The sequence below is a fragment of the Xiphias gladius genome, chromosome 20 (assembly GCF_016859285.1).
Source record: "Xiphias gladius isolate SHS-SW01 ecotype Sanya breed wild chromosome 20, ASM1685928v1, whole genome shotgun sequence".
Classification (NCBI taxonomy): Eukaryota; Metazoa; Chordata; class Actinopteri; order Istiophoriformes; family Xiphiidae; genus Xiphias; species Xiphias gladius.
In genome coordinates this window covers 13,562,049-13,579,327 of record NC_053419.1, presented here as the reverse complement: position 1 = coordinate 13,579,327, position 17,279 = coordinate 13,562,049, and the positions used below count along the sequence as shown (strand labels likewise).

The window sequence follows — 17,279 nt, the reverse complement described above, 5'->3', positions numbered from 1 at the left end:
CATTTCTACAGCTAATGGCCACATTGATGGGTGTGAAGTAGCCCCTTGTCATTGGCCCTGACAAGGTCCAGGCTCGCTTTGCTCCTCTGGATTGCAAATTGAGTGGATTTCTCTCTCTGTTTTGTTGTTATCATTGTTATGCTATACTATGTACTAAGAGCTGCTAGCTGAGCAAACATATTAAGTCACTGGATGAGATCAGCAGGCTCAGTTCAAAACCCTGCTATTCTCCTAGAGTGATCCGTCTGATGTGTCTCAAGTACAACACATCAGAAAGAGTTTAATCCAGCTTTAGTAATAGCTATGAAGTCATGAATGACTCTTCAAGTAGACATATAGCTAGTTGTCATCTTCATTTTAGGCAGTTTTACCATACAGACAGCCTATTGTAACAACATCAGACAGATAATTCACTGCTGTAGAAACGTCTTCAGAAACAATCTGGAGCACAGACAGAAAAAAATTTACTGATTCTGGCGTGCGCTTTATGCCCTCAGAGAATCATTCGTATCTACTTATTGTTTCCACTATTGATTTTCCCTCTGCTACTTTGTCTTAGATGTTCTCCCAAAATCACATCCATCCTTGACATTCTCAGACTAACATTACACAGTCTCTCGGACACTTTGGCATACAGTACAGACAACCACAGACACACACCGTTGAACTCACACATGCATGCAGAGGCAAATGCTCACACAACAGACGTGGCTGTTCCTCTGTCTGTCGGCACACTGTATAAATTTTACATGAGAGCTAAGCTGGTGTGTGGGATGTCACTGTGCCTGGTGTGTGTGCCAGAACACGGAGGCTGTGTGAATCCACTGAACCTGAAGTAAAATGGCATGTTCATTTTTTAACCATCCATTCTCTTTGCATTTTTCATTCAGACAGCTAGTGTATAAACCTACTTAGACTGTACAGTAGGTCCTGAGCCTTTGCATACATTGTGGTATATAGAGGAAGAGTAGCTAGGTAATGTTATTAACATAGCTTTTGTGTCACAGTGTCTTTGCCTCAGTAATATACATGACGGAGAATATTGCACCCTACAAAACTAAAATTAATATTGCTCCCATAGAGAATGATACGGTTTAGAAATTAAAGGAACATGACAGCAACAGTTGTTTGGTAGTCTTACACTGTTTGAGACTTCCATTTTGTCTCAAGTTGAGTAGGTAGAGAATCAGTATGTAATGAATTAAATTACAGGCAAAAATAAGGTTAATGATTGAATGAACATTGGGATGATGGTGAGTCAATCATCTGTGACAAAATTTCAAGGCTGCGCATGATGGTGATGTCATATCAACAATAAATGACATCTCTTTGTACAAGCTTTTAAGCCTACAGTTCGTACAGTAAAGGTAGTCACAACAGTTTGATTTACGTGGACAATTTTACAGAATCATCGGCATAAAAAACACAGCTGCAGCTGATAAAAACAGTAATGGAGAGGTTTGTTTAGTGTAACACTGAAAATAGTCAACATTACTGTCAGTGTTTTACAAGGCACACCTATGTCAAACTTACTTCATTTTATTAGCTGCAGTTATGTTGCACCTACTATGGCACAGTAAAAATGTTCTCTAGCCTAGTCCAGCACAAGATGTAGTAATCTAGTGTAGTGCATCTGACAGACTCCACAGATAAAATCTGCTCCGGAGAGGGAGAATTATGCTTCCTTTTAGAAACAACGGTAGTTTCTGATGGTGCGTGTTATGTTATCAGCGTTACCAACATATTTCACCACGTCAGCCGTTGATAACATGCTAGCTAGCTAATGATTAGCCCAAACACTGGAAGCTTTGTTGTTCTATCCGTGGTATCAGTTGTCTATCAAAAGCTTCCTCCGTCTCCTAATTTGTTAAGGAATGAGAATGAGAAGATATCATAGCTAGATAGCCTAAAGGCAAGTCAAATGTTAACTGGATGGCTAATTATGAATACCTAGAATAAGAGTAGCTAAAGTTAGCTTACTAGGTTTACATACCAGTATACTTACCTTTAGACAAGTTTCATTAAGAACTAAAAGTTTTGGTCTTTTGACAATAGAGCCACATCATTAATTCCACAACTGTCCCCTTCTTGAATTGGCATGCACTCTGTGCAGTACTTTTAATTTGTGTCTCGTCAGGAGACAACGCTCTCACCATTCTTTTTGAATTAGCAGGCAGGGATGTGAACTGAGGAAAGGGTGCTGTGGATGATGGGCAAAACTATGTATAAAATATTTTTCATAAAATTATTAATTAGAATATGTTAAAACATAGAGTATATTATCTGTAACAATAATAAGATGTACACATCTCTGTTCATACAAGTGAGTCTTGTGCCTGGGTCAGAGCTTGCTGACACATGCAGATAGCTTTCAGGAAGAAATGTGAAAAATGGCAAACTTTGGTCAACAGGCAGGCTATAACTATGCACATAACCACTGAGTAAGAGAATTGTGTGCACAACTCATTAAACTTTGAATTGGATGTGTTACAACTGCAACAGACTCCCAGTTTCTGTCTTTCTGTCAGCTGACAACAATGGCTACAGAGCAAGTCATCACCAAGTGATGTGAAAAAAGAGCTGTAAAAACAAAAAAGTTGCCAGGCTTGACAAAAAGTGGCTCCCTGCAATAGCAAATAGGCATCATTTGAATGTCATTGTCCACTTTCAGATTATTGCTGACCAGGTACATGTGTGTGACAGTTCCAGAAAAAATGACATCAACTTGATTTTCTTTTTCCAGTGGACTGCACAACCCCCATATCTAAACCTAATAGAGCAGTACTTTGGGGATGATGGTGCATGAGATATTCACAGCACGTTCTTCTGAAAATTTGAAGAGCTATTGCAGCGCTATTTAGTCAATGTGTCCTGTAAAATGTTGCCAGTATGAATCCATACGTATTGAAATTCAGGTTGTTCTGTAGGCGAGCAGCATCCACCTGGAGCTATAGGGACCATCTAAGCACATATGGAATAATTCACTTCATTGAGTTATCATCCCGCTCACTTTGGGTTCGGACATTCAAGAGCCTCTCATTATGTCCACAATATGGAATCTGTCTTACTGTAGTAAATTTCTTTTTTCATAGGGATTTCATGATACCAGTGTTTTTCTTGTAAATATCACATTCAGTCAAAAAAGATGATAGATTGAGAGCTGAAATAAGGCATGATATTGCATGGGGAGCATTCATATCTTCAGTGAATGTTCTTGCATCATATAATACATATGCATGCAATCAATTCAGATGCCGTCACACATACACATTTATACAGACATGCATAGACATACACACAGTGTAGCAGCAGCATAATCTGCTCTAGGGCGGCAGCTGTGGGTAGAGGCATTTGTTTTGGGGGTGATTTGTTTGTTTGGGTCCTGGCGCCCAGATGAGCAGTAATCAGAGGCGTTAGCAAACAGGATTGTGTTAGCCATGATACAGAGAATCCTCCCCCACAGGGCCAAGACCCAAACAGCTCAACGCTCTGGCTCTAGAATCGGGGCCAGACTGACAGAAACACAGACATGCACACACACCAGTGTCAAAGGATGTGATATGACTGATGTAAATTATACTGATTTGTTTGATAGGATCTACATTACACAGTTGTATGTGCGGATTGCTAGTGTAGATGATATCAACTGACGTGTTTTCATCCGTTTTAGTTGCTAACTTTTACTTGTCAATCTGTTGATAAGTGCTAATGTGAACTTTCTTTCATTCCCCTTCACTTTTCCTCATTAAAACTCTTTTTATCCTCTTTTCTCTTTCTCTTATTACCATTTCCTTGTCCTCCCTCTTTGTGTGCTTTCTCTGTCACCCACCCTTTCTGTCTTTCCTCGCAGGCCTGGTAGTGAGGGAGGCCAGCATAGAGATCACTCGGCAGCAGGTGGAGGAGCTGTTTGGGCCGGAGGACTTCTGGTGTCAGTGTGTGGCCTGGAGCTCTGCAGGGACCACCAAGAGTCGCAAAGCCCATGTCCGCATCGCTTGTGAGTATTCTCCCCTCCCTTCAGCCCTTTCTTCATCCCATTATTCAGTCTTTATCTTCCCTCTCATCTTTGTATTCCTCTCCAAACAAAATCTCTTGGCTGCCAAGGAAATGTGTCTCACAGACGGACTTGTGCATCATGATAGATTTATAGATTCTGGAGATAGAAGCAACGAAAAAAGGGTTTTACTAACATGGGACTGAAGTGTCCCTTTGAACTTGAGTTGGTAAAAAGCCTGTAAAATCTGAATCCATTTAATTGTGTACAGTATAAACCTGGAGAAACAGTGAGGAGGAAGGGGAGAATTGCGGCAGTTTATACACAGTAGAGAGGATAAGGAACATGTTTAAGCCAGCATTCCCTCTTTTTCTTGTAGGTGGTCCTCATTTGTTCTCTGCCTGTGTGTTTGTCCTCCTACTGAAAAACACAACACAGTTGCTTCCAAGTAATGAGAAATATTATGCTGCCTCTAACATTTGGACTCATTTTTAACTGTTCCCCAAAGAATCTGTCAATCAAAATCTGAAAAGTATTGAAACCCCAAAGGTCATGGTGAGGAAAGCAGAGTTGTAAGAGTATAGCTATCAGCTAGATCGTTGCACTTTCAACACCTATTAGTCATTTCAAGACAGTGTGACTGACATGTCCCACCCAGCTTCTCTGTTTATGTTTTGACTTTTGGCAAACAGGAAAAACAATGCAACACCCACTTGGAGTGTGTATTGTAGTCTGCATCAAATATATTGTTATCACTGCTGGATAGGGCTGGATAGGGATATCACTTAATGGCTTAATGTTTGGCTGGCACCTCAGTGCCACTGTCTAAATGACTTAATCTCCAATGTACAGTAGAGCCGAGTAGCACAGTATGAAGTCAATATCCATGGTTTTCACCTGATCTACTTCGTTTAGAGGCACTTAGCAATCATTTTCATGGCCCTCTTTTATCTCACCTTATTCTCTTTCTCTGTTTTCTTTATATTGCTGTCTCTCTAACTCTCTCTCTTACTGGTTCCCCCCTGTTTTCTGTACGTTTTCTCTCTAAATTCAGTAGATTTCCTCTATTTCAAACACCAGTAGCTTTTCTCATTACTCCTACTGTTATACTATCCTGGTGAATCAGAATGATGCCTCTCAGTCTCCCACCGAGCCCACTCCCGCCGCTCCACCTGCTATAATCACCCATGATGAGAAGCCTGCCAGCACTAACCTATCCCTCAAATCACAATGGACCCGTCTTCCCCTCCCATTAGCTTCTGCTGAATGGATTAGCTCCTCTACGAGGCTCTCTCTCTCTACCTCTTGTCAGAGCCAGACTCTATCCGGTTAGGCTAATGGAAACTGGGCTTGTTTTCCTCTCCTCTCTCATCAGCTAAACATATACAGTTAAATCAGACGGTGAGTCAAAGCCAGCCCTGGTGAGTTAAGAGGTTTTGTGTTGAAGAACAGGCCTTCAGACTTGCAAAAAGGCTTTTCTGGGTAAAGGTATTGTCAGAGTCTCGTGCACTCGTTGGAGGAAGAGAGAATATGTAAATTCTTTGTGATTGCCTTTCCTTCATGTGACCACCACAAATCTGTTTTGATTTGCCTACATTTTTGGGGTGCAGTGATTGCTTGCCAAAGACAGACAATAAAGGAAGTGCACAGGAGCAAATTAAATAAATGAATCAAAAACAGCCAAAATGCCTTTAAAAGATTGGTGGAGGGTAATGTTTACTGAAAAAGCTGGAAATTGATTTTGTCATTTGTCTGTGGCCTTGTAATTTTGTGAGTACACATACACATAGCATAATAAGTAAAACCTCAACTTTATTACTAGTGACTTTACTAACAATTAAAACCCAAACTTGGTAAGTCTTCCTCTTCATTCCTAATATAGGTTTGCACCAGTACCTAATGATTTTGCGAGAGGAAGAAACTGTTTCTGAAGTGTGAGGCTGGTGTAATTTAGCATGACAAGTAGCCAAACGCATCCACTTAAGGTAATGGTTGTCATATGTGTGTCTTTCTGGGGGTGCGCAGGGCTGGAAATGTGGTATGGTGTATGGAATGGTGTGACTCCCACAGGAATGTCGACTCAGCTGGCCCCACACCCTTCAGTGTCCCACAGTACCATTCAGGGTTATGAGAAGTGAGGAGAGGAGAGACTTCAGAGGGGAAGCATAATTTAAACCCACTTCCAATAATATATATATATATATATATATACAGTGCAAAATAATCATTTGCATGCTACATACTGTGTTTCATCAAGAGTAATGCCAAAGGTTTGCAAATCCCGATGAAAAAAAACAATGCAATCACTGGGTGTTATAATTTTCGTTTAACAAGCTGTAGTTGATCTCCTACAAGAAGCATGAGTAATAAAAGTATGGATATTTGAAATTAACTCACAAAAATTGGCCCTATGCCATTAATACTAATAGTTTAATTCAGGCTATTTGGTGATTTTCATGTTCTGAACAATAATGCATATGGTGGTAGTAACAGGCTCTGGTTTAACACCAAAATTATTTAATTCTTATTTTACTGGCAAAAGACAAAAGTGTTTTTTTGAAAAAACAGAAATGTAATTATCTAAAAAAAATATTACTTTGCATTTTGTGATCTTTTACATGGATGTAAACATTTTTTGTCTCTGTGTCTTGGGTTTAAAGAAGCTATGCATCTCTTAAAGCGTTTCCCATTGTAGAACATGTTGGGGGCAAACCGGAACCTTCTATGGACACTACCACCAGTAAGGGGCCGCTAGGCGTTATGGTCCATTAAAAAAACAATTAAACCATCAAATTCCATTCTGAAATGCTTCTAAGTGTGCTTTATGTGAAGAAATTAAATTTAATTTATTGGAATTGACTGCAGTGCATATATATCATAAAGTGTGTCAGAGTGCAGGAGAAGGTGTGCCTGATTCAACTCTTCACCTGTCATACTGTGACTACATCTTCTATTAGTTTTTGAAGGCAATTTGGACAATGATCTATCTTTGCAGTGTAGTTCTGACTGCAGAGCAACAGTAGAATAACTTACAATTTGATACAACAGTATCATTGTGAGACTGAATTTCGCTACCGCTTTTCCTTTCCTTTCCTTTCCTTTCCTTTCCTTTCCTTTCCCTCTGTCTTAAGAAAAATTGTCAGTTTATCTTTGGATCAAAATCGATGAATATGCCCCTCCAGTCATACCTTCTTATAATTTCAGACCAAAAATTTACGGAATTTTCTTTCAATTCGCCAGTCACCCTTTAAGCTTTTATAACACATGGAATTTGTGGAGTTATGGCATATTCCCTTGAAGTCACACATACTCTTAGCTGGCATTGGGACAAACTCACTTTGAATTTAAGGTTCATTTTTCCAAATAACAAATGAACCTTAAAGTGACGATAGATATTCTTAAGGGCTTCCGGGTGTATTCTGATCATGTATTCTGTAGTAAGAACATGATCTACTGTAGTTTCTCCTGTAGGGGATTTGGAACAGTTACCTGAAAAATCAAATGTCTCTATTTCAGTGTAATGTCTCTCCATGTAATAGCTATTAAAACAAAAAGGAAACCAAGAGATGAAAATTGTAAGTTCAACCACTATCTATATCAGTTTTTAGGGATGTCTCTCTATTGCAGTGGATAATTCCTATGAGAAAATAAATTTGTGAGAATTACTGTATGCTCTGTCCACACTACTGTATATAAATTCATACACATACTTATATCTCCTCAGACACTGAAGAACATTTATTTACTATGATCGATAAGGAATGGGTACACTTCTACAACCACTACCACTGTACCCAAGAGTATTAGACTTATTATGTGCATCTGCTTCATTTTCTGACGTAGATATACTGCCGTGCAATCTGTGTCACTGCACATCTTTTGGTGCATTCAGTTTACAGTAAATTCACATCTAAAACCTGAATTGAAAAATAAGTGTTCTATTGTAGAGCTATCTAATATAATAAATCTCTTTCTTATGTTAGCACACAATGTCAATAGCAATCCATTACTGTTTTAATAGGATTCTGTGAAGAATTTCAACACTCTGAATCGCTGAACTGGGGTCATTCCTGGGTTTGTTTTCATGCACGTGTGTAGGTGTATAGTTATGCTATCAGAAAGTTAGAGATGAGAAGTTAAGTAGAGGCAGACTCTCAAAACTTCTCATACTGTTGCAATATATTTTCACTTTTTTTTCTTAAAAGCTGAATGATTGAAAATAATAGTTCTTTATCTCACACAGTCTTTTAACATGTTACTTAGCTTTGCTTGTAGTTATAGAACAGGTCTAATTTCAACTCAGTTTGTCTCCCTCTTTCTTGCCTTTTTAAGCAGAATATGCTTGGTTTAATGGATTCAGTTCATTTTAGATTCTTCATTCCCTTTTTGCAGTTTACAGACTGCTTCAGAGAGTTTATGCTTGTGCTTGTGTCCCTATACACCATATCAATGTATTACACATTGATACGTTTGAGAAATTAAGTCAAATCTATATAGAATTGTTACATAGGAAAAACATTTATTTTAGAGAATGCTGTGGTGGATGGAGTTACTGCTTTTGATTAAATGTGTCAGTAAAAGCGCTAAAGACTATGTATGCCAGGATTATTACAAAGGCTGTGGAAATGGTATCAGTGGAGTTTAGAGGTTTGTAGATTTGATGCTCTAGTGACTCTAAAGTTCCCAGGTAGTGCTGTAATTCCCCATTAATTCCTTTTATCTCCTCTGCTCTCCTCTCCTCTCTTCTCCTCTCCTCTCCTGTGGTGTATGATGCCTGCTGCTCCTGTCTCAGTCTGTGCAGCAGCCAGGTGATGATATATGTCTAATGGGCTTCGGCTTCCACTGTAGCATGACACCTCCAGTAATCCTGCCCTGTCAGCATCACTATCCCTACCCTGCACTACTCCATCAGGGCTCTCACACCACAAAAATATTGGTTTTTCATTGGAGGGCAAGTGATCCCCTTCTCCCTATCTTCCTTCCATCTACTTCAGACAATTTATCTGAGTGCTGAGGGTGAGGGACATAGAAAGAAAGCATTAATCTCAGTCACTGTTTCTTCTATTTAAATACACACTGTTGTGTATTGCTTTTGCACAGGGGGAATTATTATTGCTGAGTTAACCAGCCTTTTCTTTTGATGATTTATTTTTAGTATACCAATACTATTATGGATTTACTCAACATTTGATACTAAATATAGCTCTCAAAATAGCCCTCGCATCTACCTGTCAGAGATGCATAGCTAAATATTAATGGACAGTGTGCTTTTTTGTGTTCATTGTAGACTTGAGAAAGACATTTGACCAGGAACCCCTTGGGAAGGAAGTGTCACTCGAACAGGAGGTGTTGCTCCAATGTCGCCCACCTGAAGGCATCCCAGCTGCTGAGGTAAGGTTCAAAAGTCATCTCACTGAGCTACTACACCGTAGTTGTTAGGAAAATTGGATTATTTGTTTGAAAAGACAAGTTCTAATACGCACTTATAAATGTTTCTCATAGAAATGCAGGAATTTGCGATTATCCGTACTAAGCTCAGCCAAAAGCTCTCGCCTCAAATCCAATAAACTGGCTGTTCTGAAAAGAGGTTTATGTGAAGAGCCTCACTGACTTTTTGGGGTTGGTCTCTGCTGAAATGTCAACATAATGCCTGATTTTTGTTTTTTAAGTATATAATGGGTAGCTAAAATGTCCAATTCCCACATAATTGTATATTTAGCATATGTATTTATTAGAATGTATTATATTTTTTTCGGTAATGCCAGTTATTGTCAAGTCAAGTTTTGTTCTTTCATGCCACATTAAAAAGTGTACACTGTGTGATAATTGCAGAATTTGCCTCAGTCATGAACTCTGCCCGTTTCAGAAGCTGTAATGAAATAACACTGAATAAATCTGACACAGTCCAGCACACAGATAAGGGCATTTTTCCACCACTGCCTGGGCTATTTAAGCTGTCTGGGTATTTCCTAAACATCAGCCAGTTACTGCAATTTGGTCAGAGGAGAGAGAATTGTAATTATCTGCAAAGGGAAAAAAAAATTAAACCAGTTGTGTCCCTGTGTTACCTTAGCTACACCAATGTCTGCTGCCTGCTCTACTTCCTCCCTGCCCTACAGTAGAACAATGTTATAGTAGCATTTGAAAAGGCTCAGTTGAGATTGCAGGAACATAAATAGAGGATGAAAGGGTGGTTTGATGCATTGGGGGGCTTTGGTGTTTTGTTTTTTTTGTTTGTTTGTTTTTTCGTTTTTTTGAGCTGTTGGTATAGGGACTGAACTCTGTAAAGGCTTGTGGTTGACCTGGAAAAGATGAGTTAAGTGAGTGGAACTGCACAGCATTTATCCTCCTGAAAGCGCTGACAGGCTAAATGGACGAGAGTTTGGGAATGGCACTCTGCTTATACAATCCAGGCTTCAGTGTGATAGTGTTGCTTTAACAGCCATATAGTGCTGGGGATTCTGCCACCTCTCTTAGGTCTCCGTCAATCCTGGATTGGCTTAGTGCAACAATTAAAGACTCAGCCGGAGTCCAATCATGACACATCTATGCTCTCTGAGATATCGAGTTGATGTGGCAACCCAGCTGAAGAATTGTCAACATTAATAGTATGTTCAGTCTGGGTAGTGGTATGCATTAGTGTTTGAAGTAGTGAAGTAGAATCAATGTTTTCATATAGTCATCACTGAACATCACCAGTTCTACAAGGCGCAATGAAGTTTCACCATATTAAGTCAGAATTCAGGATAATGTCGAGCATTTCTTCTAAAAAGAAAAAAAATATTGACCAGATTGTTTATGATTCTCCCTGCCTGCGCAATTTTCTGTATTCTGAATAGGAACAGCGATTGTTTTTCTGTTTACTTTTCCTTGTATGATTGAGTAGACTTTTATATGTGTACAGAGGCACACTTTCAGCTTCTTTAATTACTCACACTTACCTCACGACTATGAAAAAAGACAATAGTTCCTTTCCACAAGTTATTTTCCCCCTTTTTTTTTTCTGAACTCAAACACAGATGCCTCAGTGGGAAAGGGATAAAACTGAATGCTGCTTTTTCATCTGTGTTTGTCAGGCCTTTTCTCACACAAGCCCGCCAGAGAAAAAGCCTCGGAAAAAGCAGATGGGCTAAGCCTGTGGTTACATATGAAATGGTAGAAATATGCAGCAGCCGTCGTGAAGGAAAGGTCCGTCATATTTCACCCACTCTAAGATAATAAAAAAAATAAAGAGAGAGAGGAAGAGAGAGACTGAAGGCAGAAGGAGAAGAGCTGTTGAGGTTTGTCGGGGTTGGATCCAGTGGGTTGTTGTCAGACCTCCAGAGGGCTGTCACCGTTCACTCTGTGGTTCCTTCACAGGCCTTTGCCCAGTGAGGGAGAGGCTGGCAGGATGGCAGGCTGTGGCTGAGCCATAAAAGCCATACTCTTTCAGCACTTTTGTTAAATCATGTGAACTCTAAGTGATGGACATTGTGCTGTGTGGCAGGGTTCCAGGGACAAGCAGGAGACACACACAGTCTGTGCTGACTATACGTGTATTGCATTGTCACTCAGCTGCACTTCCACATGCAACTTCACATGCTGGTACAGACTACCAGCAATGAGATTTAACATGCCTGCATGCACAGGCACAGTGCACATGATAACCTGCTGCCAACAACTCAAATGAGCTCTGAAAGTCTATTAATCTATTCTATAGAGTGAACACTGCGATTGCGTCTGAGCAGCTGGCAGAACTAGATGAATTGCTCACGAACTGGAAGAAGAAATCTCTTTTTAAAGTGGAGTAAAAGAGTTTTATGATTAAAATATGTCATTTAGGTTTTTGACAGCTATCCAGACTTCACACAAGTGTAGGGAACTATCACCATTTTCTATTGTCATTGTTGATAGTACTTAAATAACGTTTTACTGTTAGAATAGCTTCCCAGCTGACATCATAATAATTAAATGTTTGCAAGCATTTACAGTTTGGGATACCACAAGGTTGTTTATATTTTTACTTCATCTTTCAGAAGGGTATCCTGTAGAGATATGCTATAATGCCAAATTTTAGACAATGAGTTACCAAAGTAACTCACCCCCATTCACATATGCAATTTCAGAACGAGGAAGCCCACGTTCTGCAGAATCAGAATAAGTCGATCACAATTAGTTTTGACCTCAGATTACAAAGTGGCACTGTGCTATTTGTGTTCCCTCTTTGTCTTCCCACTTTTCAGATGATTCACATTATAGGTTTTAACGATGGTTTACCACAGTAATGACATCCTGTGATTCTGTTGAAGTGGTTTTGAGTGTTTGTTGGCCTTCTGCGGGGGCTGTTACCCTGAAAACTAAACATTATGCTGAACAGTCAGGATTTGCTCCTGTGATGATGCAGCAAGTTTTCATTACAAAACATACGAAACAGTTCCCATCAGACATCTCAGTGGTTTTCATATTTGGAGGAGTTCAATCTGAGGTTTCCCAGCCCTTATTGTTGACTTGTTATTCTGAGTCTATACATTGATTTTCTGAAGTACAGATACTCCCCGAGTTGTGGAACGAACACACTCACACACACACACTCACACACACACACAAACACACACACACACACACACACACACACACACACACACACACACAAAGAAAACAAGCAGCAGGCATTTATTTTGGCTCTCCTTGCGACCATTACCAATGGAACTTTGGCCTTGGAGGACTGAAACGCTGCGGGTGAGGTTTCTGAAATAGCACAAGGATTCAGTCATCTGAACGTCTTGTATGGTCTGAGTACATTAGACAGTCACCAGGCTTCCTACAAGTCATTGTTACACGTTTCCATAGCCATGAATATTTGACACAGTATATACATAATCAAGAGCAGATGGAAAATGTAACTGTTCAGGCTATTCTAGGAATATGGGAGAAGAAGTGATTTGGCAGAAAAGGCTCTCAGCACTGTGTCTGTGTTATGTGGGCTTTCTTGGTGAGTTCTGCCCATAGATAGAGAAATAAACGTAAAGATGGGGATGGAGGACTTTCCATCAGCTCAGTGCAGATCTTCCCTTTGAATAACTCCATGAAGCTCTTTCATTAACATCTAAAGGGCCTCTACAGAGGTAACAGTGGCCTCTTTTCATACTCATGATTATGTGGCAGGCTCATATAATGGACTTAAATCTCCTTTGTGAAAGATTGCAGCTTCATTGTCCCTTTCTCTTTTCCTCTGCCATGCCCTCCGTCTCCAGCTCTACTTCAGAGTACTTGTCACGGCCTTGAGAGAAATACAAGAGTTCAGAGGTGATGTAACACCGTGAGCGGCTGAGCCTGTTTCCATGGAAGCAGGATTTTAATTCAGGCATCTCCTCAGTCAGCCAGGGTCCTGCCGTGTTATCATGGGTAACGAGTCATTGATGCTCTGCAGGGAAGGGGCCTCGCTGCTGTGATTAAGTCCATTGGCTTTACTGAGAAGAAAGCCAGGAAACAAAAAGATTTTTACTTCACACTCCCTCATCCAAAAAAAATGAGAAAACTAAGTCAGATGAGTTCACACAGCTGGGGCAGCAGCCAGAGCCAAATTTAAGAGTTTTATGCATATTTCTGTGATTCCAGTAGGACAATAGTTTTTGTTATTTAGCTCAAATTATTTGTCCTCCATTTTTGTTTTTGACTAAATGTAGCCCTAATGACTCTCAACACTGAGTGTTATGGTATAAAATCTAATACAGCTCAAATGTCTTGACCGTGGCACTTTATGTAAATCCAGCATCAGTCTTTTCCACACATCACACCATGTAAATGTCAGTGATTACTGTTGATTTTAGGCCCAGTTCCACTTAATAGGCGGAGTGAAGGCATAGCGCAAACAGCAGCTCGTCAGGTCACCTTGTCAAGAAATAGCTGAGTGCTTCCTCCCAGTCAAAATGGTGAATAGTGTATTTATGAGGGCGGCCAGGAATGTCAAGAGTAACAACACTTCAGTGCCCAGCAAAACAGGAAGTGCGTTTTCATTAAGCCTACCCATGGGAAAGAAGGTGTCAGGGGGCCAGACCAAATCCCACTGGCAACCAACCAAAGATTGCCCTTCAAATACTCACCTGTCAATCACTGCAGTTTTGCTGCGTAAAGGCTGTGATTTACACTAATAGTTCAACATTTGTGACCTCTACTGTCCTTGGTACTAAATCACTGTCCTCTCTACTCAAATGAGTCAGGCCTTAAATATTTACTTGCAAAATCAAACCAATAAATACATTTTAAAAATAATGCAATTATTTATTATAGGATATATAGAGACAAAGTAAGAAGCATTGCTCTGAGCTCTAGATGGATGAAAGGATTTAAACTGATAGTAGCAAACAAACCTCGGAACTACTACTGTACATTTTCTATATGGGCTGCGAAACCAACTTATTTATTGAAAACCCTTTCTCCATTCTTTGTGTTTTGAAACTCTGATTCACCTGCCATCCCAGTTTTCTCCCACGTTTTCTCTGAAGCCCGCGGTAAGCATATTTTGTTCTTTTACAGTTCCAAAAAGTGCATAAAATGATATAAAAAATCAAATTTCTCTAACCAACCTGGAATTGTAGGGGAGGTGAATTGCTGTGTGCAAGGTGGTAGTTTCATTTAACACAGGAGTGAGACATAAATGAGAGAGTTGTCACTTTGGGGTAAACTGTATCTTTGCCACTTTAAAATGGTTTTCGAGATGTTTGCACTGAGCTTGTGAATCAGTTCCAGCATTTTTATCCTTTCTGCTGAAGGTTGCAATGTATACAAACAGAGTTCCAACCTTTATCACAGCACAACCCAGTAATCATCTAAGCTTTTCTGAAGGCCGGGGAAGACGCAAGACATGACCAAGACCTAGGAATGCGTGCACAAAGTGTATCATACAGTCCTCCATCTTTCAAAGCCTTAACAATGGCTTATAATAGTTTATTATTTAATATTTCACATTAAATACCATGTGAGGGCAAAGGCTCTCTGCAGTAAAGTTGTAAATTCAGACTTGTCCAACCACACATGAATACATAAAAAAAAATTCTCTTAAAAACTAAATGCACAGTGTAATGGTACAAATCCCATATTCACGTCATCACCATCAAAATATAATCAGCTGTTTCATGAACGAAGGCTGGTTTACACACCAAAGTTTAAACAAGTCATTTTTAGGTACCTTCCCAACTAACAGACAAAAAGAGAGTGGGGGAAACCATAACCTCCCCCAAACTTAATGTCCCTTGTAATGGCGATGAGTAACTGTAGGAATCACATTTTAAGAGTCATATGAAGTTTGCAGGACAAAACAGAAAGAGTTGTCCTACAGAAGTGAAGTGTCTGGCTGTCCTTGGAGCTAGTTTTAGAAATGACTATTCTCTTTCAGCAGACTGTGCAGAGCTTTAGGCGGGACTGAGATGGAGGAGGTCATTACCCCTGGCTCGGGTCTCAGTGATCCGTCTTCTGTATGGACACCCACAGTAGTAACCACTCCAACTCCACCTCTGTTACCTAACCTCCTCCTCCCTAAACCTTCCCATTCCAGCTCCTCCTGAAACACCCTCACAAACACACACACACACACACACACACACACACACACACACACACACAAGGCGTAGTACGTGCATACTGTGTACACACAAACATTTTTCAAACCATCTCAAGATATCACACCTTTGTGCATTTCAGCTTGTTAATATTTATGCAGCTCACATTTCCATACTTGTCATGCAGGCAGATGCAGAGCATATGGCTTGTTGTCTCGTAGTGAATGATTGAATAATCAGTTTGTAACCTTTTGTGGCTCATTCTCCAGGTGTGTCATTCAAGCCTGGAGCGGATATGTGCTGTGAAAAAAGCGAAATGAATAAATTACGTTGGATAGATAGTTAGACTTCATGTAGAGAAGCAGGCGAGCTCATAATGACTTCTCTGTAGAGGAGTCTCGCACATTGCTGTGGAACATTTTTTTTTCTCCCTGTTCTTACTTTTCACAACCCTTTCCACCCCCATACTCTGCTGTACGTTCTATTTTTTGACACAACAGCGATGAGTAATGAATGGTTTTGCCTTGCACTGGTTCTTAACAAGTGAGTGGATTGTATACAGTGTGTTCTGTACATTGGGCTAATTAGTGTTGTGCTGGCGCAACCTAGCACCGCACAGAAACATCACGCTCTATGGTTACTCCCACGTCGCTGCTATAACCAGGTCTCCAGCCGGTTATGTTTGCTAGTGGGAGCAGAAGCATAAGTGGAAGGACACTGAAGTTGTGTCCTAACTCCAGATCCTTTAAAGATAAATAGACCACCATGGTGGATCCTTCAAAAGACCTGAGGGGTAAATGTATGCTTTAGTTTTACACCTTTATCACAAGGCAGTTGCCCTGATACCGTTTACAGTGATGTGATATTGACATATAGATATGTGATAGACAACTGGAAAATAAAATGGAAATAGGCTAAGGCATTTTAATCAAGTTTGTCAGGCTTTGAAAAAATTTTTTATTGTAGTTTTAGATAGCACAAAAAAGGCATTTAAACTGGAAAATGGTTACACTTTGGAAAACAGTGCATCGTCAGTGTTGATCTCATTCTGCACAACCAGATTTACAGTCCTGGTTGAAATTATTGATACCCCTGAATTTTAAGTACAGAATTAATAATATCTTCAAAAATAAATGCAAATAAACCAATTTTGTATAATCATAATACTTTAATAACATGTCCAAGGTTACTGAACAAAGGGGGAAAAAAGCTTGCATAATAGTGGAATAATACAAACACAAACCGTACCCCAGAAACAATAATTCAATTCACTAATATCGGATGCAGAACCTTTGGCAACAATGGCAGCATCTAAATGTGTCTTGTAGCCATCTAGAAGCTTCTTGCACCTGTCTGCTGGTAGTTTCGGCCACTCTCCCATTACTATGCATTCAATCTTAAGCTTAAATTTGCAGGACCCCTTTTTGCAGTGGCAGATATCAGCTCTCTCCAAAGGTTTTTCGATGGGATTAGGTCCAGGCTCATTGCTGGCCAGTTTAAAACAGTCCATCTTTTGTGCTCCTGGATGTGTGCTTTGGGTTGTTGTCCTGCTGAAAGACCCAAGACTTTCTCCTCAAACTTAGTTTTCTGACACTGGGTAACACATTTCGCTCTCAAATGCCTTGGTAATCTTCTGGTTTCATCATTCTTTTAATACATTGAGTGCCTCCAGTACAAGAGGCAGCAAAGCAGCCCCACAGCATGATAGAACCTCCACTATGTTTTACTGTAGGTGTGGTGTTCTTTTCCTT

General features: G+C 40.0%; 1 protein-coding gene across 1 annotated transcript in view; it reads left to right on the top strand.

Moving 5' to 3' along the window:
• Positions 1–17,279, top strand: part of unc5c (unc-5 netrin receptor C) — a 114,824-nt gene that overhangs the window by 68,779 nt on the left and 28,766 nt on the right. The window contains exons 3-4 of the mRNA XM_040156516.1: positions 3,851–3,994; positions 9,279–9,382. Coding sequence (XP_040012450.1) covers positions 3,851–3,994; positions 9,279–9,382 — 248 coding nt within the window. The remainder of the gene's footprint in view (positions 1–3,850; positions 3,995–9,278; positions 9,383–17,279) is intronic.